At 45.3% G+C, this 26,833-nt stretch overlaps 1 protein-coding gene across 1 annotated transcript in view; it reads right to left on the bottom strand.

The window, feature by feature from the left end:
* RCOR1 (REST corepressor 1) overlaps window positions 1-16,490 on the bottom strand; it is an 82,110-nt gene extending 65,620 nt beyond the window's left edge. Inside the window, exons 1-2 of the mRNA XM_062495644.1 lie at window positions 16,304-16,490; window positions 16,149-16,208 (exon numbers count right to left, since the gene is read on the bottom strand). Of these exons, the coding sequence (XP_062351628.1) occupies window positions 16,149-16,208; window positions 16,304-16,490 (247 nt within the window). The remainder of the gene's footprint in view (window positions 1-16,148; window positions 16,209-16,303) is intronic.
* Between the last annotated feature and the right edge of the window lie 10,343 nt (window positions 16,491-26,833).

Genomic DNA, 26,833 nt, shown 5'->3' with positions numbered 1-26,833 from the left:
GGGGAACAGGTTATTTTTCTTCCCTTGCCACTGCCCACCTCTTGTTCTTACACATCTAAACCCTGGAAGGAACTTATCAGTCAGCTTCACTTATCAGTCAAGCCACTGGCAGTGGTCAGATATGCCCAAGAGCCCTTCAGAGGCTTGTGTCAAATCCCAGCATCCTACATGCGCTTTCCCCTATCACTGCCAATTAGTCAGACATCTATACAGAAGGGCCATTTTTGGTATGCTGACAGCTTCCCCTGTCCAATTCATTCCAGGGTCTGTCCACGATCATTACTTCATTCTCTCCCTCGCTTCACTAACATCTAGCTGTGCTTGGCCACAACCAAAGACTATTTATTTATGGCCATTTGGAGGCAGTATTCCCACCACCTCCCTCAGTGCTAGCCCATAGTCCTACTCCATTGACTTGTAGTTGCATGGAGGTAGCTCACTACAACAGAAGTTAAATAGCCACTTAAACATCTGTTTCGACAAGAAAAGCTTTGTCATTCTACAGCTGTGTGACACCAACAGCATCTCTAAAACAAAAGGGTGTAACTGTACTGTGATCCAAGTGCAACAGGGATCTCATGCCTGTATAACAATGGCACTAAGTGTCTCTTCTTATTGAGCAGGGTTCTGCACCACAGTGACCAGCTGCTCCATCAAGGACACCCCAATGACAAAGGAGGGTCCTGGTCTGAACACCTACCGTGGGAACATTGCACGAGTAACTGACTGCTTGTTTTCCAGAAGGGGTAGATCTGTCAAACAGCACAAGGAACAGGAACTGACATGACTCACAAGATCTGAGTTACACAAGACCTGTCCCAGCCTCTTAGAAGCCCAGAAATGTGGATAATAACAATATTTCCACCTCCAAAAAAGATAGAATGCTTTGTGCTGCTCAGGGATGAAGCAAGGTGTCTGTAAAGAAGGGAGGTTATAGGTGGAAAGAGAGAAAGCCGTAAGGGCTCCTTAACCCAAACAAGTATCTAGCCAAGAACTTACATGCAGTATAACAGAGGTGGAAGAAAAGGACCTCTACTGTTCATCTCAGGCCTGAACAGAAGTAACAAGACTTCAGAAGATCCACTCAGAGCTAAATCTAGACTCTAGAGCCTGCAGAGCACATGTCCTGCAACTTTTACTCAGCTGAATGTCATGCCAAGAGCTGGCCTGCATGGTGACTTACAGTGTTTGGATCTTCCTGCATCTGGCTCAGGCACATTCCCCAGAGCCAGCAGCTCATTTGGCTCACTCTCACTCCCAGCAGCCTGCCACAACCCAGGTGATCACACACGAGGTCCCCATACCCTAGCAGCAGTACAAAGGGATGCTGTCTGACCTCAAAGGACAGGCAGGAGTACCAACAGGAAAGTAAAATACACTGGCAGGACAGCAGAAACAAACAATTGCAATCCCCCACACACCTGTATCACAGGTTATGGCAAGCAAGTCACGAGCTCCACAGTGACCAAGCCCAGCACAGCAGGGCCACATAAATAGTGCTGTGGAGGACATCACACTTTGCTGATGGTTACAGGAAATCACAAGTGACAGCAACAAAAGCAGGTGCCAAACACAGCATGTACCCCACTATGTAAGCCCTCAGCTTCTAAGCACACTGTTTTTGGAAAGGGTAAAAGAGAAGTCACAGCAACGAAGACCTCCAGCTGAATGGCCCAAGCAACTGTAGGTCTGGCACAGGGCATGTGAGCAGAGAAAGCCACAGGTCTCCTTGCCTGGGAGGAGAGGAAGGACGGGGCTGTTCTGGCTCTCCCATCACCAGACAAGCTGCCTATTTGCTCAGGATGCCAGAGCAGTACCCGGCCACATATGTAAACCTCTAACACAGACAAGAAGAGCTGCTGCAGGCAGAAGCAGAAGCACAGCTCAGTGTGGAGAAGCTCAAGGTCTCAGGCCAACAAGCCTTTGGCTAGTTCAAGACTGTCATGAATGTAGCTTCCCTTCTAGCACCACTCCACTAGCCTAGCCCTGGCTGGCTTCCAGCGTCGGGAATTCAATTCAAGACCACATGCTCCAAGTTTAGGAGAGTGGATTTGCACTCACCTGAACTGAAAACTGGGTGTTTAATCTATCAAATCTCAAAACAACAGAAAGAACAGCCAACTGTCTTCAGAGGAGAACACAAAAACCATGAGATTTTTTAAAATTAGTATTTCACCCAGTGTCACTTTCCAGCTGATCTTGGTTTTCTTCCTTCTTTCTATTTCCCATCTCCCATCTTAGACACTTAAGCTTCCTGCTCTGCTGACCTCACAAGTCCTTCTCATATCATTCTTGAATCTCAGGGATTTCTCTCTCCCTACAGTTGCCTCCAGGACTACAAAATCTTGCCAAAATGCAGAAGATAAAACACATTGTTGTTGTCAAGTCAGCTTGTCCTTTTAACATATGGCACCCAGAGTTTTGTTTCATCTCAAACTCAAAGCAATGAAGTTTAGCAGTCAGCTCTCATTAAAGTATTGCAGGAGGAAAAATTTTAGTCTCATTAGAAAATAGTGTATTGAAATTTCTGCATTAGATTCATGAACACTGGAAGCTACTTTAAAAAAAAAATAAAATCAAAGGCAACAGAAAGACACGTTTCATACAGCCTAAAAGCAATTCTGCCATTTGTTTTAAGCTTTCCAGTAACATAAACATGGCCTTTGAGTTAGCATTTAATTTCATACCACTTCAGAAATATGTGACTGCTCTGTGATTGTTCTGTTCCTGTGGACATTTTTGTTGGAAAAAGTAAATCTGGATACATATATTCTCTACTCAGTGGCCACTGATTCCCTAAAACAAAGGGCAGAAAACCCAACGGCATCAAAATATGCTTTTAATTACTTTTACACTATTGATGAGAATCAGGTATTTACTTCCTACTACATAATCTCTGTCAGGAACTGTACAGCTTACCAGGATGTTCACTTTCAAACTTATTTAAAAACACTTTTGTATTTTGACCAAGTTCTCCACCAAGCCCATACAGGGAGAAAATTACATGCAATATAACTGTTTTGCTGAAATTCATTACAATTGTCATTCCTAAAGTTTCCAGGTAGTTCCTGAAAACATCCCCTTCCCTCCGTTCCCATGAGATGCAGAGATTGATGAAATACACCTCTGCAGAGGAAACTTCACAGGTAAGCCTTGGCTACAGCTTCAGGAAAGCAAATTTTAGTTAGAACAATTATGCCCAGAAAGATAGGGAAAGATGGATTTCTTTTGAAGGCAGTATCCCATATCAAATCTGTTTCCACCTAGAGCACAGCTACTTAGAACATTTTGTTCAAACTGAAAAATTTCCAGCCCTTTGATTACAAAGGCAACCTGCCAAGTAAGAGTATAAAATTAGCACATTAGTGCAATAGTGTCTTCCTTAGTTTGGATGCAGCTTTAGTGCTTCAACTGCATGCCGGGGTAAAACTGAGCTAGGAGTAACTAGATTCATTTTCTACTCCAGAGGCTAAGAATCACTTCTACAGCAATGAAATACAGATATCAAGCCAAATTATGTCTACTGATGAATGACTAAGAACAGAGCAGCAGTATGAGTGCAAAGGCAATCCTAGCACACAAGGAGAAGCCTGCTGCAAGAGCCAACAAGCACCAGGGTAAGCAAGCAGCACCCGACCCTGGTAGCCCTTCCTGCTGCAGGGTGTATTGCAGCACAGGTGTTTCCCACTGTGGCTTGCAAATGCCAAGTCCATTTTTCAAACCCTGGTTGTAATTGCTGCTGACTTTAGAAACATAACCTATTTTTGAAATGCATCATCAAAAAAAAGATTAAATACAACCTTTTTCCTTTTATTCTCATGTTTGATAAACATTTCAGCAGGCATCTATCCAACTTAAGCAAGCTCTGGGTGTGCACCTGCTCCAAACTTTGTCCCAGTTGTGGCTGCATTAATTAAATCCACTGCCTATATGAATGTACAATTTCTCCTATCCATCTCTCTAAGAAACCCCATCACATCTCCTCTTATCCCCTCACCCAGCAGACACCAAAATAATTTCACAAGCAACACTAGTGCACCCAGTGGTTTCCTTCTCTCCAGCTAAAACAAAAGGACATGGCTGCTGCTACAGAGGTATTGCTGCAGGCAACACAGCGGCCACAGCAGAGGGAACAATAACCAGACAGGACAGCATTCCACCAAAATGAACTGGAGACAGCTGGTTCCAAGAGGTGCCCAGTGTCTCCCAGAGCCTCTTTCACAAGGGCTCAGGTAAGAGGGCATCAAACAGACCCCTTCCTAGCAAGTGTCTGAGCAACAAGGACTGAGTCCAAGTCTAACTCCCCAAAAGCTCATTTATTTGCTTTCATGATCTCTAAAAATATTATTAGGGGTACAATAAGTTCTGTCTTTATTTCTCCTCCACCCTTCAATATAACTTCAGCAAGATGAGTACAATAAACAACATGAATCTGCCTAACGTAACTACTCTCACACACATTTTATAAACAGCTTTAGCATTTATAAATGTCTTCTCAATCTACATCCTTTCAAACCAGCAGTGGTCAGTCTCAGATTGCCATCTCCACTCTGCACCAGCACACTTTCCCCAGTCACTAGCTGCACCAGACCTCCAAAACTGCAAAACCTCCCAACTCCCTTTGCATCTGCTCCAGTAGAAAAAGTAATTTTTCACCCTAATCTACAAATAAACTCTTGAAGCCTTGCCAATTTTCAGCCTGCTGGCAGAATGGCTGGATTTGTGCCTGTCCTGTTTGCACCACAAGGACTGCACCTGACTTGTGTGTGGAAGACAGCTTGCTGTTTCACCTGAAATTGCCCAGGAAAAGAAACTGATCCCACGCACTCACAATCCCGGGCAAATCTTCGGGGAGAATCATCTTAAAAACCAAACCAAGAGGACTAAAAACCCCACCCAAAATATAGAAGAAGCTAGAGCACAATGCAGCAGTTTCCCAGAGAGCAGACCCACTTCTCAGAGCCAGTACACACAGGAAGAAATTATTTGCCAAGCAACTCAGCTCTTGGGCTGAAATCCAGAGGATAGCTTTGAAAAATCATCCTTCCACCACCAAGTTCCCACCAGCAAGCCTCTCTCCCAAGTTATTTGATACTTGCATAAAGCCAAACAGGAGAAGAGAGGTGACGAGAACTTCAGATGAGATCCAGCTGTACCCTCCAAGCTGAGCCTCAGCACACGCAGTGATGAGCCCAAGGCTGAGACTACAGCAAAGAGAAAAGCTCTTGCATGTCCTCACTGTCTACAGGTTTGAGTCAGCTAGCAACCTCAAGGTTTGCTTTATTCACAAGACCAGCAAGGAGACCTCCCCTCTTCCTCCAAATTCATAGGACAGACTTCAGAGCTACTCTCAGCTATTCAGCCTCAGTGCCCAGCAGGCAGGGGCCACCTAAAGGTTCCAGACAAGCACACAAGTTCCTGGGGCAGCCCTGGCTGAAGGAAAGATCAGCTCTCTCACCTTGCTCACACACCTGTTTGCTCACAGCAGCAATAGTTCAGAAGAGTGACACGACTGGCCAAGAGACAGATACTCCACCAGCTAAAGTGTGGGGGAGCATTTGCTCCTACAAGAACAAGTGGCTTCCACAGGAGAAGCCGAGGCAGGAATTCAGTGATGCAACAAAAGCCTTAAGGAGCTTGAAAAGACAAAAAATGTCAATGCTACACAAATGCTTGAAAAGCAGGCAGATACCATGTCCAGAGAGGCATGCAAGTTGTAAAAGAGGTTAAGGGATGGATGGACTTCTGATATATTTTCCCTTCTTACAGAGCAAAATTATAACAAAGTAAAAATCACAACCACTTTCTTTCAGCCTGAGAGGGAACTTGGAAGAACACAACTACAATGAAGCTCAGACATGGGTGTCTCTCCTGGATGAACAAAGTACCAAGAAAGAGGACTCAGGAGGACACAGAAGAGCAGAGAAACCCAAGCAGGCCTTGGTAGATAAGAGGGTAGACAGAATGTATAAACTGTACTAAAACTCTAATGAAAGTTGGAGAACCACAAATAGCACCTAGGAAAAAAAAAAAAAAAAGGGGGCTGAGACATACTAAAGGAAAGAAATCTTTTCTTGTAAGAGTTAACTACAGAAATGTTTGGGGCAAACCAAACAAGTAGGCTTTCTCCCCAGAAGCAGGTAATTTATTGAAGGACAAACAAGGACTGCAGTTTGTTAAGGTGGTCAAAGGGAAAAGGTATAGCAGTGAGCCAAGATGCAAAGAGAAAACAACTTCAAAGCAATTGCTGTGGGAGGTTAAATTAGGTAAGAGTGTATTTTGCTAAGAAAGAAAAAGAGCAGGTGGTAATTGGGAGCATCTCTATAAATGGCCTTATTCCAACAGGAATGACAGTAACTGCAGAGAAAATGTTTATAAAATAAAAAAAGATCCATTTAAACCAGTGGCCAGAGCATAACTAATTACTGCTGTGATACAGGAAGCCAACAGCTGCAGAGACAAAGACATGCTGGAGCTCAGCTCTCTAGTAGCATACAGGAGCCATCACTCCCTGAAAGTTTGGGTGTCCAGTTCCCTTTGAGCCCCCATAATGTGCAGTAGATCCTTTGTCAGATGTTGACAATGAAAATAACATGAGGGAACAGGCTGCCCTTGTTTCTTGAACATAAAATGCCAAAACACAAGCTTAGGACAGAACAACTTATCAACAAGTTAAAAGGTCTACACCAGCTCATGCAGCACGCAGAGCACCTACGCTAACCATGTGCAAAAGCAGTGCAATTTTTGAAGGTACTTACCTTGCCTTAGTCATAATTTTAATTTTTACAGCCAGAGTTTAAAAATGATCTTGTGATATTTTAAGCCCATGACCTTTGTTTAGAGTGTATGTCACTTATAGCAGTACCTATTTTAATACAGGCTAAAACTTTTAGACTGAGTGGCACAACAGTTTTGCATTGGGAGGTACATGGCTTTACTTTACAGCACTCGGCTTTTTACAAAAGGTTGTGTCACAACCTACCTGCTGAAATTGCCACCCCCCAGCCACCACCTACTCATGATTCAGATGTACAAGAGGGGTTTCCCCCAAGGTTGGCTGGTGTCAGGGGACTCTTCCGGGGCTGGTTTCATTCTGCCAGCCTAAAGAAAGACCCAGTGCTAGGGGTGAGCCCAGCTGTCTTCCCCCACAGAAGTGGCAAAATATCTGGAGTGGGTTTTTTTGTTGTTGTTAAAACTACTTAATCCACACATTGAGCTGGGTCTGCCTAGCAACAAGTTAGAGTTTTAAACTTGTATCATCCTACTTGTGTTCCCATGGCTACTGTCATGAACAGTGTGGTAGCAGCTGCACAAATCAGCACAAGGGTCCCAGGAGGGACATCTTTAAGATTCCCAGACAGAAAACAATACTGAGGAAGTACAAATGCTACACCTGGTATGCCTGCCTGCCTTCACAGTCCTTTACTCCTCGCAGAAGCACCTACACCAGCTCCCTCCTAAGGATGGAGAGATGTCAGCCAAAGGAATAGATGCACACACTGGTACCACTGATCATTTTACATTCCTTAGAACAAAAAAGCTTCAGTTACAGACGCGACACTTTTACCTTCTCACACAGCTGTTAGCAACCTAAAGGCAGAACTATGCACAACTCCAGCCAACCTGCTATATGGGGTAGTGGGCTCTCAACACAGGGTGGGAGGAAAAATATCCCCATCACCATTTACACAAGGCCAAAACCCAAACCAGTGTTACTGATGAGAACAGGGAATGAGTTTAGGTGACCAAAGAAGATGGAAGTCAGAGGACAGAGAAAAAAAAATACTCCTTGCATTTCAACACAAGCAGCGTGTAAAGAATTGCTACAAAAACAACGCTGTTAGTAGACCAGATTTCCCCAGTCGTGTCAATTCATTTCTTCCAGAGAAAAGGTGATGTCCTCCTCAAGAAAGGCTTTTCTTAGTCTTTATCCATCTCCAAGCCCTGTGTAGAACTAAAATCTCTCCGTACCCTCTCCAGGGACCAGCAGGTGTTGTACCCCTGCATGCAAGGCTTGGTTATACATATTCCTGAGGGATTTCTGAACCCAGAAGCCACAACTACAATTACACATTTGTTATTTTGTGCTTTCACATTAGGGTTACAAAGTCTAGAAGGACACCAGCTCAAGGTCATGTACACTAGTAATTATTTTCAATATCAAACTTGCAAATCAAAGTCTCTCTATGAACTAAAGCCCAACCTGATAAAACATGCAGTCATCTAAAAGTACATGCACAAGCTATGATGGCAGGTTATCCCAGATACCTACAGAGAGCAGAACTGAAAAGCTGCAATAGGCAGCCATGTGGCTAGACTCCCCTAATGATACAACTGCACTGCAAAACAAGCTCTCTCAGGTTATATAGTTGTGAAATCCATCCAGGTGAAGAGCACAAAGTGAGGGGAAGGGGCAAGAAAGATTGAATAACTTTAAGGACAAAAACTCACAATCGCAAACTCCTGCCCCTAAAAGGGCAGGGGGATATTTTTTCAGAGACACACCTATTCACACACACACAGAGTACCTATGAGACCCTACTGATATCCCCTAGACATACCTGCACAATAGGGGGACAGGGCTGAAGGGGGAAGAATAGACTAGGATTGCCTCACCAGAGGGGATTTTTTGCAATTTTATCACACTACTGCAGCCTCTGTCCCCCAGAGAGGCAACATTTACCAATACCTCCTTTATGAAGTTCAAAGAGCAAGCTGCTGCATAAAGCTGAATTTTTGAAGATACTCGGAAAGGTAGGTTAAACTCTGATTTCATCTCAAAATCTTACATGAGAAGTACAGAAAATTGACTGAGTTTGACCTACAATACTTAAAGCCAGTGCTCATCACAACCAGTTGCATTTCAAAACAATGTGAGGAGCACCAAAGCAGCCCAATTCTCCAGTATGCTGGAGAAACTTTCACTGCCTTCATTAAGGCTGAACACGTCCTCTTGCACTTTCAGAAAGCACAAAGTCATCAAAACTTTCATATGGAATGACAAATTAAAGGTTTGAAAATTTTAAAGAGACACCTAATCAAACATTCCTTAAAAAATGCTTTTTAAGATCAAGTTTAGCTTACAAATCAACTTTTTATTTTCAAGAACTGAATTTCAAACTGCTCTTTCAAGTTTAAACACCTAATGTGGGATTGCTCCTCTTGTTACACCGCCAAGACTAATACTCAAAAGACAAGGTCACCCAGTGCAGAAAGAGGAACAGACTTCCTAGGAAAGGGGCACATACTAACTACCCCAAAGTCTTCCTTTTTATTTGCTCTCTATACTCAGAAACTAGTCACCATGTCTCAATCTTACCTTACACTTGGTATGGGCAAGGCAAGCCTTGGCCAAAACCAAAAATTGCCCTGTCCAAGGGAAGTGGGGACTAACACTAACCACAAGTTTCTGAGGAGTCAATTACTTCAGATTTACCTTCCTGGCACATATTAAGAAATTGCATATTAAAGTTACAACACAGTTAAATACATACATATGTCCAGCAGAGCACTGTCATCCACACTACTCTGAAGGTATGTGACAGGGCTAGAGCCCACTATAAGCCGCATTATACAGTGTGCCTTGATCACAGAGGCAAAGATTTCCGAGCTAATTATAATGACTAATCACAGGCAGCTCTAAGCCTTCACTTAGCCAAGTCACAGACCTAACTAGGACTGAAAACAAGAGTTTTAAGAGCACTTCATTAAGCAGCAGGAACCAGCTATGAAGAACAAAGCAGTCACTCTACCTAGTATTAATTCCAGTCCAGCCATTAATACATTTGTCAGTACATGAGACAGCTATTACCTCTACATACAAACACCGCATGTGCCAGGCAGGGAAGGAAGCCACAGGCTTTGGCTACACAGAGATTTGTTTGTTTACAATAGCATTAAGGTTTGAGAAGGATGTTCTTGGTACTATTTGAATAATGACAAAGCTCCATGCCTTGAAACATGTTTGAGTGGGAGCTGTGCTCACCACTAGAGCCTCTGCACTTCTTCACAGGACAAGTCAACAGGCTGGGTGAAAGCTGGCTACTGAGCAATGTAGGCTCAAGAACAGTCTCCCCTCAGGCAAGCAGCCCACAGGTGAAAAAGACACGGCACCAAATCAATAGCTGTACTGCTGAGGTGCCAGAGGTACAGATAATAAAGATTCCAACTTGAGCACTACTCACCTTTTTCTCCAGGGTGGATTTTAAAAGCAGAGGATAAGCTAAAGTATCAGCATCTACAAGTCGGCCTCACTCTGCAGTAGCAGGACGGCAGCCTTTCCTGCCCTGGAGATTAGACCAGCAGTACCTACTGCTTACAGAAAAAGATGAGACAGACTCACCCACACACCAGCAGAGTTGCCAGCCCAGTAAGGAGATGACAGGAGTCACCTTCCTCCTTCCCCAGGGCTGCTGGACACCAGCCTGACCCTTTGACTGTACCTGAATTCCTTTAGTGCTGAAACAAAAACCCAAGGGTTTGGCAACAGTTTCTGCTGGAGCAGCTCGAGGACCTGCTCATCTGCTCTGCACTACAGCACATTCACAGAGGCTGTGACCTCTGAGAAGGAGGGCAAGACAAATATAGCCCATGAGGAAGTATGGCACTGAGCAGAGTACAAGTAGGGGGAAAAAGCTCCTCTTCTCCCACCAGAGTTTAAGAGAAAACCTGCAGAACATATATTTTCCACCATCGAATTCTGAAAGCACATTCCTGTTGGGTATGATGTACATCTCCTCAAACAACTGGGAAAGACCCAAGGCGTGTGTGGTTTACCAAGACATCAGGCAGCCTGTGTCAGTCTGAACACCCTGGGCATTAGCATTTCATGGTTTGGCATTTCTGATTAGATCAAACACCCTCTTAACTCTTCCTTCTTTTCCAAAGGGACTGTTTCACTGAGTTCCTGCCTGTTGAGTTTAAGGCATAGTCATTTGAAGAGATGAGATAGCTTTCCAGGATACCAGTATTTCCAGTTTCAGGAGTTCAGTTTTGAATTTGCCACTTGCTTAGACGGAGATCCCAAAGTCTCACCTAAAAAGCACTTTTTTTTTCTCTCATCCATTTTCTGATGAGTCCATCCAGCAAAACACCATTTTCTCTATACCCATTGGGTACTCAGACTACTTGCAAACTATTAAAAACTGCAAGGCACAGGACTAGCTGCAAAGAAGGAACCAGAAAAAGCAGGCTTGGAGTTGGACTTGTCAAGTGTACGTCATAAGGGGGCTTAAAATAACCTCTTGTTAAAAGGTTGCAGTCCTGATTGTGTAGGTCAATAGGTGCCTCTGCCCAGAGCCCCATGAAGCAGCTGATGATACAGCCTAATAAAACATGGTCTTTACAACCAGCAGAGAAATACAACAGCTCTAGGGGAATCAGACACCCACGGGCTGTCCCAATATTATACTTTCAACCTTTGAACCTCAATAGGCAGAGAGTAGGCACATTTTAACAGCCAGAGTTGGATGGATGTATTAGCCTCCTCCCCTAGGACATGGCCATGCCACCACTTCCACACAGTGATCAGACACACCAGATAAGACACAGCAGTGACTTTCTTGGTTGTTTTTTTTTAAGCTCTTCTTAGACACAACTACATTGACAAGGTTTCTCACTATAGTGAAAAGAATTGCTGGTTTCTTTTTTTTTTTTTCCCCTTAATTTTTTGCCAGTGTTGAAACAACAGAGTCTTGGTCATGAAAGAAGGCCTGGGAATACCAACTGTTTGTGCAGGAGCACACAGAGTGAAGATAACAGTGTGGACCAGAGAACAAGCTCCTCAAGGATTAGTGACACTGTGGCAGTGAGCACCTTCCAGTAGGCTTTTCTGAGGGGTGAAAGCACTACAGGCAGATTTCCTTCCACCATTTTTACTTTTACTGTTGCAGTACAAAACCAAAAAACTGGGAAAACAGCAACACTGCAAGCAAGGGATTGAAGTCTCACAGCTGACATACATTCCAAATTTGCATTTCCACAAGACACTGTGGAGTCAAATCTGCTTTTCCTTATCTATTTTTACTGGAAAGAGCCCCAGAAGCTGCTTTCCAAAGATGATCAACATAATCAATGTCCAAAGATGTGACTTGTATTTTTACTGCCATTCCAACAGATAAGGAAATCTAAAGTTGTAATGCTAAGAAGGACAAAAAAATAAAAGTTTGTCAGCCTTCAATACAAGCCAAAATTTGGGAGTAACTGTTCTCTTCAGGGAGTTATTTAACACTCCTCAAAATCATGGAAGCTTTAATCATAGTGAAATTCACTGGCTGTGTTAAAGTGCTCACTAATTTTCCTCCTCCTATTTTCAGTGTTCCAATAGCATAAATTAATAAGCAACAAATAAAACAGTCAAGTACAATATCAGTGCCTCCATATATGAAAGATTTTTATTTAGCTTTAGGATATGCAATGTTTCCTTCCACTGAGTTTTTCCATTAATAGCACATGTGGGTTTCATTTGTATGGATTAAAAGAGCCGTAATAGTTTACTTCTTCAAAATCTTCCTTGTTTGTCTCAGAACTCACAAGAAATGCTGACCTACCAATATCAGCCTTTGTTTAACACAAAGAATTTTGGGCTCTAGTAAGTGAAGAAATAGCAGACACAACAGCAATTTTTCACATCGTATCTGTGAACTCAAGGCCAAACAGTGAAGCATAGCCGAAGCGCAAGTTTTACTGAGTCTAGTGAGCTTTGGTATGGGATTTTCAGTCAAATAAGTTTTGCCTATTCTTTTCCCGAGTTGAACTGACCTGTTTAGTACACACACTGCCTCTGAAAAAGCCTTGCCTTTACTGTACAGCTACTCTTACTATACAAATAACAATAAAGTTCTAAGTTCCGTAACAATAATAAGAAAGCTCTAAGTTTTTGAGATAATAAAAGAAGTAGGATCCATACAGTGAGAACATACTTTCCCATGACATGGGGAGATTGGGATAGGTAAAAAGGATGGCAACATTAACTTCAGCAAAGAACCTACAGGCTCTGCCAGCTCATGGAATAGGCCTTGCCACTGTAAAGAGACTTACTAAAAGAGCTGTGAGTAAGAACCACCTCCTACAGAGGATTCCAGCCACGAGCATTTTTACAGTCAAATAATCACATCAGGCCCTTCCCTGGCCACTGCCACAGCAAGTTTTAGCCACAAGGAATAATATAAATTTAGACCAAGGTATTTTAATTCAGAATGTGAACTTGTCATATTCTGGTTTCTTGAAGTGTTATTTTCTTTACCAGGGTGAAGGAAAAACAAAGCAGCAAAACCCTTAACCCTTTTCCTCATACTCTGGGGTAAAGCAAGGGACAAACAAAAACTTTGTATCCTTCACCATGCTAACAAAAAGGACAGAAGTCCTTCACTTTCTAAATGTAGGCAACCACTGAGAACACTCTCTTCACTTACAGGCCATACCATGCAAGAGTTTTTTGCTCTTCTCTGACTATTTAACTCATGATACCCAGACTAACATCTAACCACTGCCTTGTTCTACCTCTCTTTTCTCCTGCAGCTGCACAGAAAAGGATTTCAGACCTTTCAAAGCCTTCCAATTTCACCGCTCTTTGCAGCAGCTCACATGTGGCTGAGAAGTGAAACAAAATGAAATGCTTTCTCTGCCCCTCGGCATGGGGACAGAGGAACTTCCACGGAAAATACTGATGTAAGAATAAGCAGTTACAAATAGACCTCAGCCAAACCCGAGGTATAATAGAACATTAAGTTTAAAAAAAGAAATACACACAAGGCCTGGTCTGTGTTATTTTCCCCTCAGACACAGTCAGATCAGCATGAGCACCCCACATTTTCCCACCCAGATAACCTGAAGGAAAAAAGCCTCCACAACTCCACAAAAAGCAACTTTCATGTTTTAGGATCTTTTGGTCAACCAGTCACTACAATTTTTAGTGAACAGACATAGCACAGTATGCGCACTCTGATAACACTATTTCATAGATTTAACTTTTGACATTATTAGCGAGACAGAATAACTTAACAGTTTCAGTCAAAAGGTCTTAATGGAGCATGTAAGGCTCATTTAGGGTTTTCTTTCTTAAAGAAGGAAACAAAAAAGACATGACAAATGAACTTAATGTAGCTTGTAGCCTTTAGAACCAAGAAGAGATGACAAAATTCAGGGAACAACATGGCATTGCAGAACAATTCCTGGGTAATTCCACAAGACTGGAAACAAACTCTTCCACACACATGCAGATAAAAGTTCATCCCAAACTTCTCAACTAAAAGGTTTACTTTCCAGAAACAGGAGGGGAAAGAAAAAAAAAAAAAAAAAAAAAAAAACCAACAAGAGGCCAGTAAAGGAGGAACTGATGTCCATTCAGGTCATCAGAAGACTGATCATTTACTTTGGGTGAACCTACCATGAGCTGGCTGTATTACACTGTGTACTCAAACACAATCACCTGCTGATCCCATGTTAGGGTACAGATCACTCAGAAAAAAATTTGTTTCTTCAGATCACATACTTCCCCCTCCCTTCCACTCCACACAGCACAGAAAGCAAGGTTACTTTGTGTACACTGTATGTCTGTAAGTTTAAACCAGAACAATGTACATCTCAGTACACAACAGTGAGGAAGCAGCTCACAACATTTTTCCCCCCTCCACCTATTACTTTAGAGAAATGAATTGCTCAAAAGAGCATAATTCACCAGGGTGACTGTAAAGCCCAAGTATTGTTGTGATACGTGGCTGATAAGTCAGTGTGATGCACGTTGTGTGCTACAGAAATGCAGCGTTTGACCTAGAGATTGAAAACCAGTGTCAACTGCTGCCTAGCTAACAGCTCCCCCTTCCTCCCCCTCCCTCCTCCTCCTCCTCCCCCCTGTCCGCCCCCTTTTTCCTCCTGGTCAACCAAGAAATGGACCTCCCTTGTATATTATTTTGTCAAGAAAACGAACGAGGGAAGGAGTGGGGAGAAATTATTCTGTAAATGAATACAAGTAATACTGAACTTAAGAAAAAAAAATCCTCTTTGCCCTACCCCCACCCTGAGATCTTAACAGTTAGGAACAGAAAGATATATTTAATAATATAAAAGGCATCCAACATTAGTGCACAGTCTGAGGATGACCCACGATAAATCTTTTTCCTGAGTCCACACAATAGTAACTCTCAGGATTATTCGATAAGGAGACACTGTGGCTTTCCATACCATTCTTTTTGTTTTAGTGTGAGAGGTGCGGAGGATTCAATTAAGTTTGGGCTGGGCAAAGGGACAACTCCAAACGCTAGGATCTCCAGAGAGAAGGAGGGTTTTCACTAGCTACAACCTCCACTTATAAAAGAACAATACCAAAAAAAAAAAAAAAAAAAAAAAAAGCTTAGATTTGAAACTAAAGAGGTCAACAACCTGTCTTTCTATACACGGAGACACATCAGTAATATTGTGCTTCCAGCACCTGCCTTTCAGCACAGCCCCAATTCCTTTGTTTGCTCAAAATTTGCTTCCATACCACTTTAAATTAGCTTACAAAGAACCGCAGCAGAATAGCTGGAACGTGAAACAATTTTTTTTTTTTTTGGTGGACAGAGGCACCCAGCTTCTTAGGAAGACAGAAAATTAAAATACAGATCCAAGTCACTTTTAAATACCTTCGAAAAAAAATTATAATTATAACTTAATGTGTTCTAGTTCCACCCCTACCACTGAGACCTCAGAAACACGAGTTCATGAGAGGATGGAACAAACAAAAAAAAGGAGGAAAAACAAACAGGGGAAAAAAAAAAACCCGAACAAAAAGAAAAAAAAAAGAAAAAGGAAAAAGAAAGAAAGAGAGAAGAAGAAGAAAAAAAACCCACCCAACTGCCATCTCCTGCCTCCTCCAGCCCTGCCAGCTTCCCTGTTCCTCCCTGCCTGCAAAGCGCCCTCTGGAAAGCATCGAGACTTCTTTTATCAACCGTGTGCGCTGGGGAAGGGGGGAGGAGGGGGGGGGTCCTTGTTCTTGCTCTGGGTGTTTGAGAGTGGAATTAAGGGGAGATTATTTTTGGAGCCGGTGAGCGGAAAGCGGGGTGGGGGGGGGGAGGTGGAGTACCCCTGCTCATCGGGGAGGGGCGGGGGGGGGTCCAAAGCACTGGATGAGGGGGAGGACTTGCCCCCCTTAAAACATAATAAAGACTTACCGGGGTCGAAATCAGGGACCACCGCCTGGTACTGCGGCCCGACCCTCATTCCGCCGCCAGCTGAGGGAGGCAGAGGGAGAAGCGTTACCCGCGTGGGCCCGAGCGGCCCCTGTAACCCCCCACAAAAAAAACCGCACCCCGCACCCGCTCCTCACCGTGCTCCTCATCGCTGGACGACCCCGAGCTCCCCTCCTCCCAGGAGTTCACGCTGCTGTTGCCGTTGGAGGCGGCGGATAAACTTTTGCTGCCGCCGTTGTTGTTATTATTCGCCCCGGCGGCGTTCTGGTTCCTGCCCCGCCGTTTCCCCGAGACCTCCGGGCCCTTCTCGATCATGGCTGGCATTTAGGGGAGGAAGGGGAGGGGGGGTGTGGAGAAGAAGGGAAAAGGGGGGGGGGGGGGGGGGGGGGGGGGGCAGAGAAGATCAGAGTTTAAAAACTGCGGGGGGGGGGCGGTGGGAGGCGCCAAGGGCGGGCGGGAGCCGGGGCGGGCCGGGCCGGTGCGCGGCGGTGGCGGCGCTGCTACATCCCCCACCGCGATCGCCCCGAACTTTGAGGCTCATCCCAGCCCTGCGCTGGGACTCCGCTCAACCTGCGCTGCTGCCCGCGGCCAGCCCCGCCTCCCCCCGCTCCTGCCCCTCGCCATTGGGCAAACCTACATTTTGGGAGGCCATCCCGCCCGCCCATTGGCCGGCGCCGCCTGTCCATCGCGCCGGCCCGGCGCTTCCGTTCGCTGGGCGCGGTGGAGGCGGACCGCGGGCCGTGTGTGTGCGGGCTCCGCGATCTCTCCGCCCAGCGCTCCCTCTGCTCCGCGCTCCTCTGCTCCGAGCGGAGCGGGCGGGAGGCGGGGCCGCACCCCCCGACGGGGAGCCCCTCCCCGGCCGCTCCCCCGGCTCGGCCCCGGTTCCGCCGCCCCGCCGGGAACTCGGACCCGGGAGGAGGGACTACTTTCCCCCCCCCCCCCACCCGCCTTCCTCGTGGCGGAAGGTTACGGCGTGGTTTGAATGGGATTCCATACAAAGCTCAGTTGCCCGGGGGAAGCTGAGCCCAGCAGGGTCGGGGGTCCGTGCTTGGTGCGTTCGGGACGGCTCCCGCCGGTAGCGGCGGCGAGAGTCCTACGAGGGGATGGGGGGGGTCCCGGCGGCCAGGAGTGGCCCGAGGAGAGCAGGGGGGCGGCCCGACCGAAGAGGCGCCGAGAGTGCGGGACAGCGCCGGGGTCGGGGAGAGCGGGGGGAGCGGCCGCAGCCAGCCGGGAAGCGGCACCGCGCGGACGGGTCCGCGGGGCGCTCCCAACTCCCCCGGGGCAGAGCCGCCCGCCGGGGGTCTCGCACGGTGCCCGGGAGCCGCCCTCGCCCCGCGTCCCCTCGAGTAACTCCGTGGCTCCCCCTTGGCCTCTTGTTCCGAACCGGGGCCCCCGCGCTACGGACCCCGCGTCCCGCATTCCCGGCGGCGCGCCCGGCTGCCCACGCGGCCCCGGAGGCGGAGCCGAACCGAGCCGGCCCGGCAGCGTCCCACGCTCCGAGCTTTGCCCGCCGTGACCCGGCAGCGGGGCGAGGCGGGGAACAAAAGCGGCAGCGGCCCCGCTTCCCTTTGCCTTCCCTCGGCACACGAGGATCCTGTCGGGAAAACCCGCACGGCGTGGGGGAGAGCCCTGGGGCGGGGGGAGGGGGGAACCGGAGCGTCCAGCCCCGCCGTAGCTAAAATGGGCAACCAAAGTACATCCAGACCGCACGCTGTCATTTGTGACTCGAGCTGTACATCAGGCTGAGGCAGCACAATGCACGGGCACGGAAAGCATCTTGTGGGGTGTGTCAGCTATTTTCATTCAAATTAACTTCTGCAGCAAGTTTTTTTTTATTGGCCCGAGCAATTAAAAGTGCCATTTGACTAGCAGCGGTTATCTCGTATCAGCCAAACTGTCCCCAGCCACTCCCCGCCTCCCTCTGCCATTTTAATCCAAGAGAATTTGCACAGGGGGAGGGGGAAAGACCTGCCGAGGGAGAGCCGTCGTCTCCTGCCCTTTCTCCATGTTGTGCCTAAGATTATCAAAATTATTTCACTTCCAGGAAGTAGTTTGGAAAGGGTCCTTAATATTCACGCACTATTTTTCTCCATTAAAATAAAGAAATACCTCGTTGAGGCGTGTGGTAGGTTGCTTCAGCATGCTGTGGTCCTCACAATATCTCTTTTCCCATCTTCACTCGGTATGTGTGTTGTGTGTACATACTGATATGCAGTCAGTTTCCTTTGTTTACACATACACCGTACCTGCGAGCATTTATTCTCCCCGGTTATTTACCACTAGAAAAAATAAGCTTATTTTCACTACATAAAAATAAGTACATATTTAAAAACAACTTTTTCTAGATCACAAAGCTAAAATTTATGATGGTGACTCTTGTTCCCACATTCTTTGAAAATACCAGTTCTAAATTAGGGGAGTAATTAGTGATGCTCTTAAACCCCAGCACTGACAGCCACAAATATTTCCCATTGCAAAGTGTATTAGTCCTGTAGCACTGAATACATTTTCATGATAGACAGGAATGCAAATATGGCTGAGTGTTCATTATCCTCCTCCTCTGTATTCGAGGATTTCAACCCCAGAAATGCAAGGGCAGAAACGGAACGCCTGATCTTTCATTTTAAAATGAGCTTTGAAGGCCCTAGTACTGAAGGGGTAAAAAAAAAAAAAGGTTCACCCAAGACCTGGGTGAAACATACCCGAACTTGAACTTGAACTTGAACCTGAGACCACAGGTGACATTTGGAAATGTGTGTACATCTTACACTGAGACACACACGTGTATGCAGTTTTGCAAATTGGGGCCTAATTTTCATCTTCTTCCACTTCCCCCTCCTCCCTCCATTCTCCTCTCTTCACGGCCATCACCCGCTTCAGCTCCAGGATTAAAATCTTAATAATTTAAATTATTTATAACACAATTCCCCTCATTTGAACTGTCGAAACAACATTTTCTGCCTGTTCTTCCCCGCAGCGTGCCTGTCCCAAAGCCCTGCCCAGCAGCCCCTCCCAGCAGTGGGGTTGAGCAGCTCCATGCTGTCAGAGTGGGCTGGGGAAGCAGCACATTCCCGGTTCTCGGCAGTGCCCTGGGGGATGCCACCCCTTCCTGAGCTGTGATGCCACCCCAGGTCACGCTGTGCCCCTCCTGCCTGCTCACCAGGCTGCTCCTTGACCCCAGCAGGTGATAAGCAGGTGCCCAGGAGCAGCAGCAGCAGGTCCGTGTCTTGTCCCCTGGCTGCCAAGGGCTGCGTGTGTGTGCACTGTGCAGTGTGTGTGTGTGTGTGTGTGTGTGTGTGTGTGTGTGTGTGTGTGTGTGTGTGTGTGTGTCCAGAGCAGGAAGTCTCAGCCTTGTCACCGTCACAGCCCCTTTGCACCTGTCACAGCTGCTGTCCCATGCCAGCAACACCCTCTTCATCCACAGCAGGGCTGCTCCTCATTTTCCAGCCTTTTGCAGAAATTCATGAGCCCTGAATATAACATCTCTGATGCTGATGGAGCTTTTTGTTTCTAACCACTGAGAAAATTCTTCCTGTTTGTTTTTGCTTTCTGAACAGTGGTGTTTGGTTTCTTTATGCTTAAGCTAAAGAAAACTCCCGAATTTTTTCCAAGTGTCCCTAAACACCACAGCAGATTTCAGTGTTGTTCTTGAAGGAAACTTTGAAAAATTGCTTTCTGGCCATAAAGAAAATTCTTTGCAGAGTGTAGGCAAGCGTGTACATAAACGCTGTACACAAAATACAGAATTGTGTTTCACTTTTTAGCAGCAACAGTGAATACACTTGATGCAGCCTCTAACTAATGCCAAAGGGGCAACAAATTCTACTCTGGCTCACAGCACTTGCTCTGGAGAAAACCTGTGTTAACACTTCATTGTTTTGAGTTCTGCAAAGTGGGACAGACAGGGAGTAAACTCTTTGAGCACCAAGAGAGCCTCTGGTAGGTACAGAGTCTCGTTTACCTGGATCAAAACTTCATTTAGAGACATCAGGCCATGATCCACATATGGCTGCACACACCTGTATGTCCTGCTCAGGCTCCTCAAGAGGAATTTCATGTATGATCTGTAGCAGACCAAGTTATGTAAAGCAGAGATGGTATTTTCCTACCACCCGAGCTTGGCTGCAGCTTCTGGACAATACTGTAATGTAGTGGTTAACCTGCTCACCTGTTAATATATTAGAGCAAAAAGAGTGGAAAAAAAGCCTTTTCCTTGTGAAGACAGTGTCACTGTTGTGCGTGTACTGTGGCCTAACAGGTTGGACCAGCCAGGACTGTCATTTAAAAAAATTTATTGAAATTTGTTTCTCTTTGTTAAGGGAAAAACACCTCTCCTTGCCAATTTTTAAATGAAAACTTTTCTTATTATCATTAACACTGTCAGTCCCACAAGTAAAATACAGATGAAGTAGAAATGCAGCCAGGATGCCCAACTACTGAGCAGCTTTTATTCCCTGGATGAAAAGAAGAGTGTCTTCTGCCTCTTTCTTGGCCTCCTTCCTGCCCAGGTAAGTGTCTCAAGTCTTTTTCCAGGACAGCAACGCTCATCATGCATCCTCGGGGTCACTAGTTCTGCAACAAGGGGTTATGAGAGTTAAAAACCTTCCCATTAACTGGACTTGTAGAAAGCAGCTCTCTCACCTCCTTCATAATGTATTTTCCTTGAAAACAGACGCACTAAAAATGCTTACCCCAGTGAGAATGTGTCTGTGTGTTTACACAAGTATACATGTGTGTATGCATGTATATACATATAGCTGGTTACCAGTAGTAAAAGGACAATTAATCATGCTCTAGACTGATTGTTTTTAATACTGAAAAGCTATTAATCAGGAAAATGTTACCCGTTGAACAAGATTTTTATACAGTCAACACTATGGGTTTTTTTTTTTTTTCCCCTGGTGCTAAGCTGCCTGCTAATGCAGAGAGGAAATTAGGTTTATTATCTCTTACTTTAGAACTTCACACTCCAAGTTCGACAACAATTTTGGTTGGAATTTGGAAGGAATGCACATGAGATGATGCCAGGTTCTCTTAGGTTTCAAGGGGACTTGGGTGTTCAACCCCCAAATCTCTGAAAGCATTTACATGCCTAAAAGACATAAACAGGCATGACATGCAAATTAAATAAAAAAAAAAACAACAAGGGAAGTCTAATTTCATTTTAATGTGACTTAAAAACTTTTAAAATCTGTCCCTAAATCTCTTGCAGGTCTTTGGAAATTTGTCCTTGGAGCCTTTCAGCCTAAAATTTGCTTTTAGAGAAGGAATAATATAGTAAATTTTAATCCAAACTTTTATTTCCCACCGGAGAGAATGGCTCATTTCCTGTAGTGAGTGGGAGGCCAGTGGAAAAAAATCGAGGGGGGGAAGTGTGGTGGGAGTGAGAGGGTGCAGAGCTGGGGCTGGATCAGCAGGAAAAGGCTGCAGGGTGAACATGGCAGGACCAGGGCAGACACCGAGGAAACACTGCCTTGCTCCAGGCTGACCCGGAGGGGAGGCACTAAGAGATGGCCCTGGGAGGAAGGAGAGGATGAAATCCTGCACAAGCAGAGGCTGGCGATGCCAGGGAGAGCAGTGGGACGAGAGCACAGGACAATCTTGTTGTGGGCAGAGCTGCAGAGAACACCCTGTCTGTCCCCAGCAAAGCGTGGACGCAGTCCCCGGTGGGTTTGTTTCAGCATTTGTGCTGGGAGATATTTCACAGCTTGTGAAGCTGATGGGAACAGGAGTCACCCATCTGCACATGCTGCTGTGACCACCCCCTTTGCAGAGTTTTGGCTCCTTTTTGGCAGGGGTGTACAGCTCTCCTCACCACCCTATGTTCCCCTCACAGGACCCCACTTCCTCCCTTTCCTCCTGGGAGCTCCTCTCAGTGAATTAAACTTGAAGATGTTGAGGAGCCCTGTTCCACCTCAGCTGCCCCCCCTGCCCAGCCAGGGTTGGGCAGCCTTGGCAGCAGCACCCCGAGCAGGTGGTCCCTCTCTGCCCCCTGTCCTGCACCTCGAATCAGCCCTGGAGAAGAGCTCAGGAGGAGAAAATGGGAAATGACAGCAGTGAGAGGAGGTGAGACAGGCTCTAGGACCATAGCTGGTGCCTTCTCCCAAAAATAAAACCTTGAGTAAGGTAGGGCAAGTGGCTTCCCCTCCCTGAGGATGGGGAAGAGGCATGCAGCAAAATCAGAGTAGAAAGCTTCAGATAGCTGATGAGATTGCTTCACTCAGTTGTGTGTTTAAGTTAATCTCTGTATCTGATGAGAAACACACTGTGTGAAGAGATTCATCACTCCTTAAAAAAAAAAACATATGGGGGAAAATATTTCCTTTTAGGGAGCCACTTAATCGTATTGATGATTGCAGTTAACACAGCACTTAAACTGGGAATATACCACTCTCTTTTTATAAACTTCCATCTCACTTGTCTCTGGGGCAGCCAGTGAGCAGTGCTAGTCTGTTAAGGAAGATGGAATTGGAGGGGACAGCTGCCATCATTTTTAGGGTGTCTGGGAGTCAAATAACATCATTCTTCTCACAGGAGATTTTGAACAAGAAATGTATACAATCCCTTTGGAGAGCTCTTTGTTACAAGACCTGGTGGGAAAAGGATTGAGATTCAACAGTAGATATCCATTGTAAGAGTTTTGCAAGGAATACAATCCCTTGCATTTCAGTGTTTAAATCAACTTCTTTTTCTTTTTCTTTTTCTTTTTCTTTTTCTTTTTCTTTTTCTTTTTCTTTTTCTTTTTCTTTTTCTTTTTCTTTTTCTTTTTCTTTTTCTTTTTTTTCTTTTTTTCTTTTTCTTTTTTTTCTTTTTCTTTTTCTTCTTTTTTTTTTCTTTTTCTTTTTCCTTTTTCTTTAATTAAGTGAGGGAAGAGGTTCTCCTCAGGAGCTCATGCAGTACTGTGGCATTACCTTTGAAGGACACTGCTGTATCAAGGATAACTAACTATGAGAAACGTCGCCTGGATCCAGTAGGAAAATTCCTCTATGCCAGCCCCTCCATGGTGGCAGCTTTCCAGTGGCCCGTGTCACTGCAGTCCAGGGTGGGACTGCCCAGAGAGAGGTGTCCCACCTTTGCAACATGTCAGACAGCCCCTGCCTGCACCCTCCCATGGAGACGTGCTGGTGCCCAGGGCTCTGACCACAACAAAGTCCCTCAGCCAGGTGGTCTCCTGCCTCCCTGGGAGTCCTCCATTCGTCTTGCTGTCTTGCTGCTATCCTGGTAATGCCAGCAATGGGGAAGAGAAGTCCAGCTGAGAGGCAGCTGCTTGCTCCTGAAATCGTACCAAAAAATCCCCGCATTGACTTTCTGCCAACACAGCCTTCTTTTTACTCCACCACTTAGCCCAGTCTCTTCTCATGACGTAGGTGATCTTAGGGAAATGCAGCCAGGGCTATCCTGCAGGGCCTCTGAGCACTGGCATTCCCACGGGAAAGGGAACTATTCAAATTAATCTGAAACTCCCTTCAAAACTCATAGGTCCAAGCAAACTGTTGTAACAGAGTAAAAAACATACAGGTTGGTATGTCCATATATGCATGTGAGAGGTAAGATAATCATACTGACATCATTCTGACATATGTGGGGATCACTGCTGAAATGTCTGGAAATTCCCTTTGTTGTAAAACCAGAAGGCTCAGGCCCAGATTCTGTGACCACACCCCTAAGGCAGGACAGCTCAACAGGACTCTAGTGCCAACTCTTGACTGAACATTTTCTCTTCATTCAGCCCAAATATAATCTGGAAATCTCAAATGCTAGTGTTCTCAGAGGGAGAAAGAAATACAGGTTAGTTCTTTACTGGTATTTGTAAAAAGAAAACCTGCAACACATGAAAACACAGAAAAGAAATTTTTAAAAAATCAATGAAACCTGTTTGGTGTCAAGTGAGGCATTTGAACCAAATCATGAACCAAAAGAAACAATTTTCTAAAAAGCCATGACCTGATACCTCTTAAAACCACAAAAGAGAGAGAGAGAAAAAAAAAAACACACCTACATTGCTATCTGACCTAAGCTTTGCCCTTATTAAATATGGAACATACCAAATACAGATTCATTTCCCCTGCCCGGCAGGACTGAGCACAGGAGATGGATGGTCTTTCATTGGTACCCTCTTACAGCCACTGCCCCTCTGGGATTCCCCTGATGACACCAGAAACTCAGCTATCAGATCAAGCCTTTATTCTGTGGTCTTCCTCTTCTCAGTTACATTGGTGTAAATCAAAGGTTTAAACTGATCCCAACCTGCTCAGTGGCACTGGAAGACTCTGGATTCAAATCAAGCAAAGGTATCTGTCTCCTGCTGTTTCTGTGCCTGTGGTATCAATAGTGATTTTGAAAATTATTATTTCCATACAGTCTGTAATGACTTAGAAGGAACAGTTACAGCTTGTTGTGCAAATGTGAATAATACTTGCTTTTTAAAAATGTGGATTTTTCATACGACAGGAACTAATGGCCCTTTCAGAGCAGTTATGGTCTATCTTGTCAATTTGGTTTCTATTCATGCATGCTAAGTGAATTTTTATAGCTAAACTAGGAGTCCTTCAAAATGGGCCTTATACTGGAAATGCAGATGCGACTTACTGTGAGTTGTGCTAGGAGAGCATCCCTGCCCCTGGGGACGCAGAGCCAGTAATCAGAATTCCCTTTTCCCCTGCACATAGCACGACTTGCAGGCACTCTTTCATCCACACTGAGAGGCAGGAAGGAGAGGCAGAATTAGCCCCTCATTACAATAATGTTTCTCACACTTTCTCCAGCTACTCTCTGCAGGCATTAGTAAAGGGGGCCTAGCTGCCAGAAATGCTGAAAACCTACATCTCTAGTTAAAAGAAACCAGAGAAAAGAGTGCTCAGTGGCTCTGAAAAATCAGAGCCACAGAGCTTTAATCAAATGATTTTATGCTCTTAAAAATATAAATATATGGACTCACCTTAACTTTACTCTTACTCTGAGTACATTGTTGAAAGGAAATTGTGTATTTTCCAGACTATTTGATTTCTCTTACAGCTTCACTATAAACTGTACTGCATACATACATCAATATATTTACCTGCCTGCTTCACAGCTGGAAAGAAAATTAAGCCATCTCAATCACCTTCACATTCAGCAATAGAAAAAAACTGATTTTTTTTCCTCACTCAATGCTAATTAAAATGCGGAATGTGGATAATCTGATCTCCACTAAATATTCCAATCCCTTCCATAGCACAGAGTGGATATAACTCCATCCTCAGTGGCAACCTGAACCTTTTCTAAGACTGGAAAAGAAAAAGAACAGAGCCTGTACAGTCTTATTACTTATTTATTTGAAATGTTGTAGCCGTGCTTCCCTCCATCTCTTGGCTCCTCACCCAAAACCTGTGTAATGAGCAGCATCACAGGACCTGACTACCAGCAGACACGACACCTCCACTAAAATGAATGCATTTGTACTGATTTATGGCAGCCAAGGAGCTGCCACAGCACATCCAGGGAATACCCACCTCTCCAGAAAAAAGGTACACCTCTGACAATGTCTTCCCAAGGTATTTCTCACAGGCCCTATGCCTTAGTGGAGCAGGAGCCATCCCCACCCCAGGTTCTGATCCTGTCTCTGTGTCTGCACTGAGTGCTGAACCACCTTGTCCTGATCACAGAGGCTCTCCCCTGGAAAGGCACAGAGCCAAACCTGGCATGAACCGATCAGATATGTACAGAGGGAAATCTTGACAGCATCTGTGAACAGAGTTAAAGAGAGAGGAACAAAATAATACCACATATGTTAACAGATTGAAATGGTAGCTATGGTGACCATGGACAGACAAAGAACAAACCATTTGACTGAATTCAGACAATTCTTTCTGACAACAAACTGCAAGTATAAAGCAAACTTTTAAAAATTCCCTAATGAAATCATTGTAACAAATCCATTCAGCTCTATTTGGCTTGTTTACTTTCTAAATTTCCATTGCAGCTATTACATTAAACCTATTAATCATTGATGTAGTCAATGATTTCCACCGACTAAAAATGGGGATTTTTCTCACTGTAAAGTAAAAAAAAGAAAAAAATTAATTTATTTCATTTTCAAGGAAAAAAAATAAAAGCAAGGAACAGTTATTGTAAAATGGCAGGCATTCATAATTCAGGGCATTTTCTTGTGCATGAGAGAGTGTCTGGGTTTTGTAGAATACAGGCTTGTTTATAAAAGTTGGATTACTTTCCCTATCCTGATATGCATCGTAGCTATGAAAAATGACTGTCCTGTTTATTGTGTATCGCAGTGTCAAATGTCTCAGCGTCTCTTTCCTCCAGTGTGCCCCTGAGCTGGAGCTCTCCCATTGAGGGCTGGCCAGTTGTGCCTAAGGGAACTGAGCTGAGGACAACGTGGGAGAGCAGAGAGCTGAGCTATCGAGGAGCAGAAAAGCTGCCTACTAAGAGCCAGCGCTGCAAACAGGCAGGCAGGAGATGGGGAGGATTACTCCAGTGCCAGCACAGCATAAGGCTGCTCCAAGCGCTGTGCAGCTGCTCGCTTGCTTGCAAACTCCCCCCAGGAGGCTGGCAGGGACCAGAGGGGCCCCCTCAGTGAATGTCACGATGGAGACTCCAGCACATGGGCTGCTGTGCAGCATCCAGGCACACCTTGATGGGCACCCCACTGCCCGCTGGGTTTTAGCCTG

Source organism: Cinclus cinclus, chromosome 6 (genome assembly GCF_963662255.1).
Source record: "Cinclus cinclus chromosome 6, bCinCin1.1, whole genome shotgun sequence".
Classification (NCBI taxonomy): Eukaryota; Metazoa; Chordata; class Aves; order Passeriformes; family Cinclidae; genus Cinclus; species Cinclus cinclus.
The sequence above is the reverse complement of the archived record's forward strand: the minus strand, read 5'-3'. Positions and strand labels throughout refer to the sequence as shown.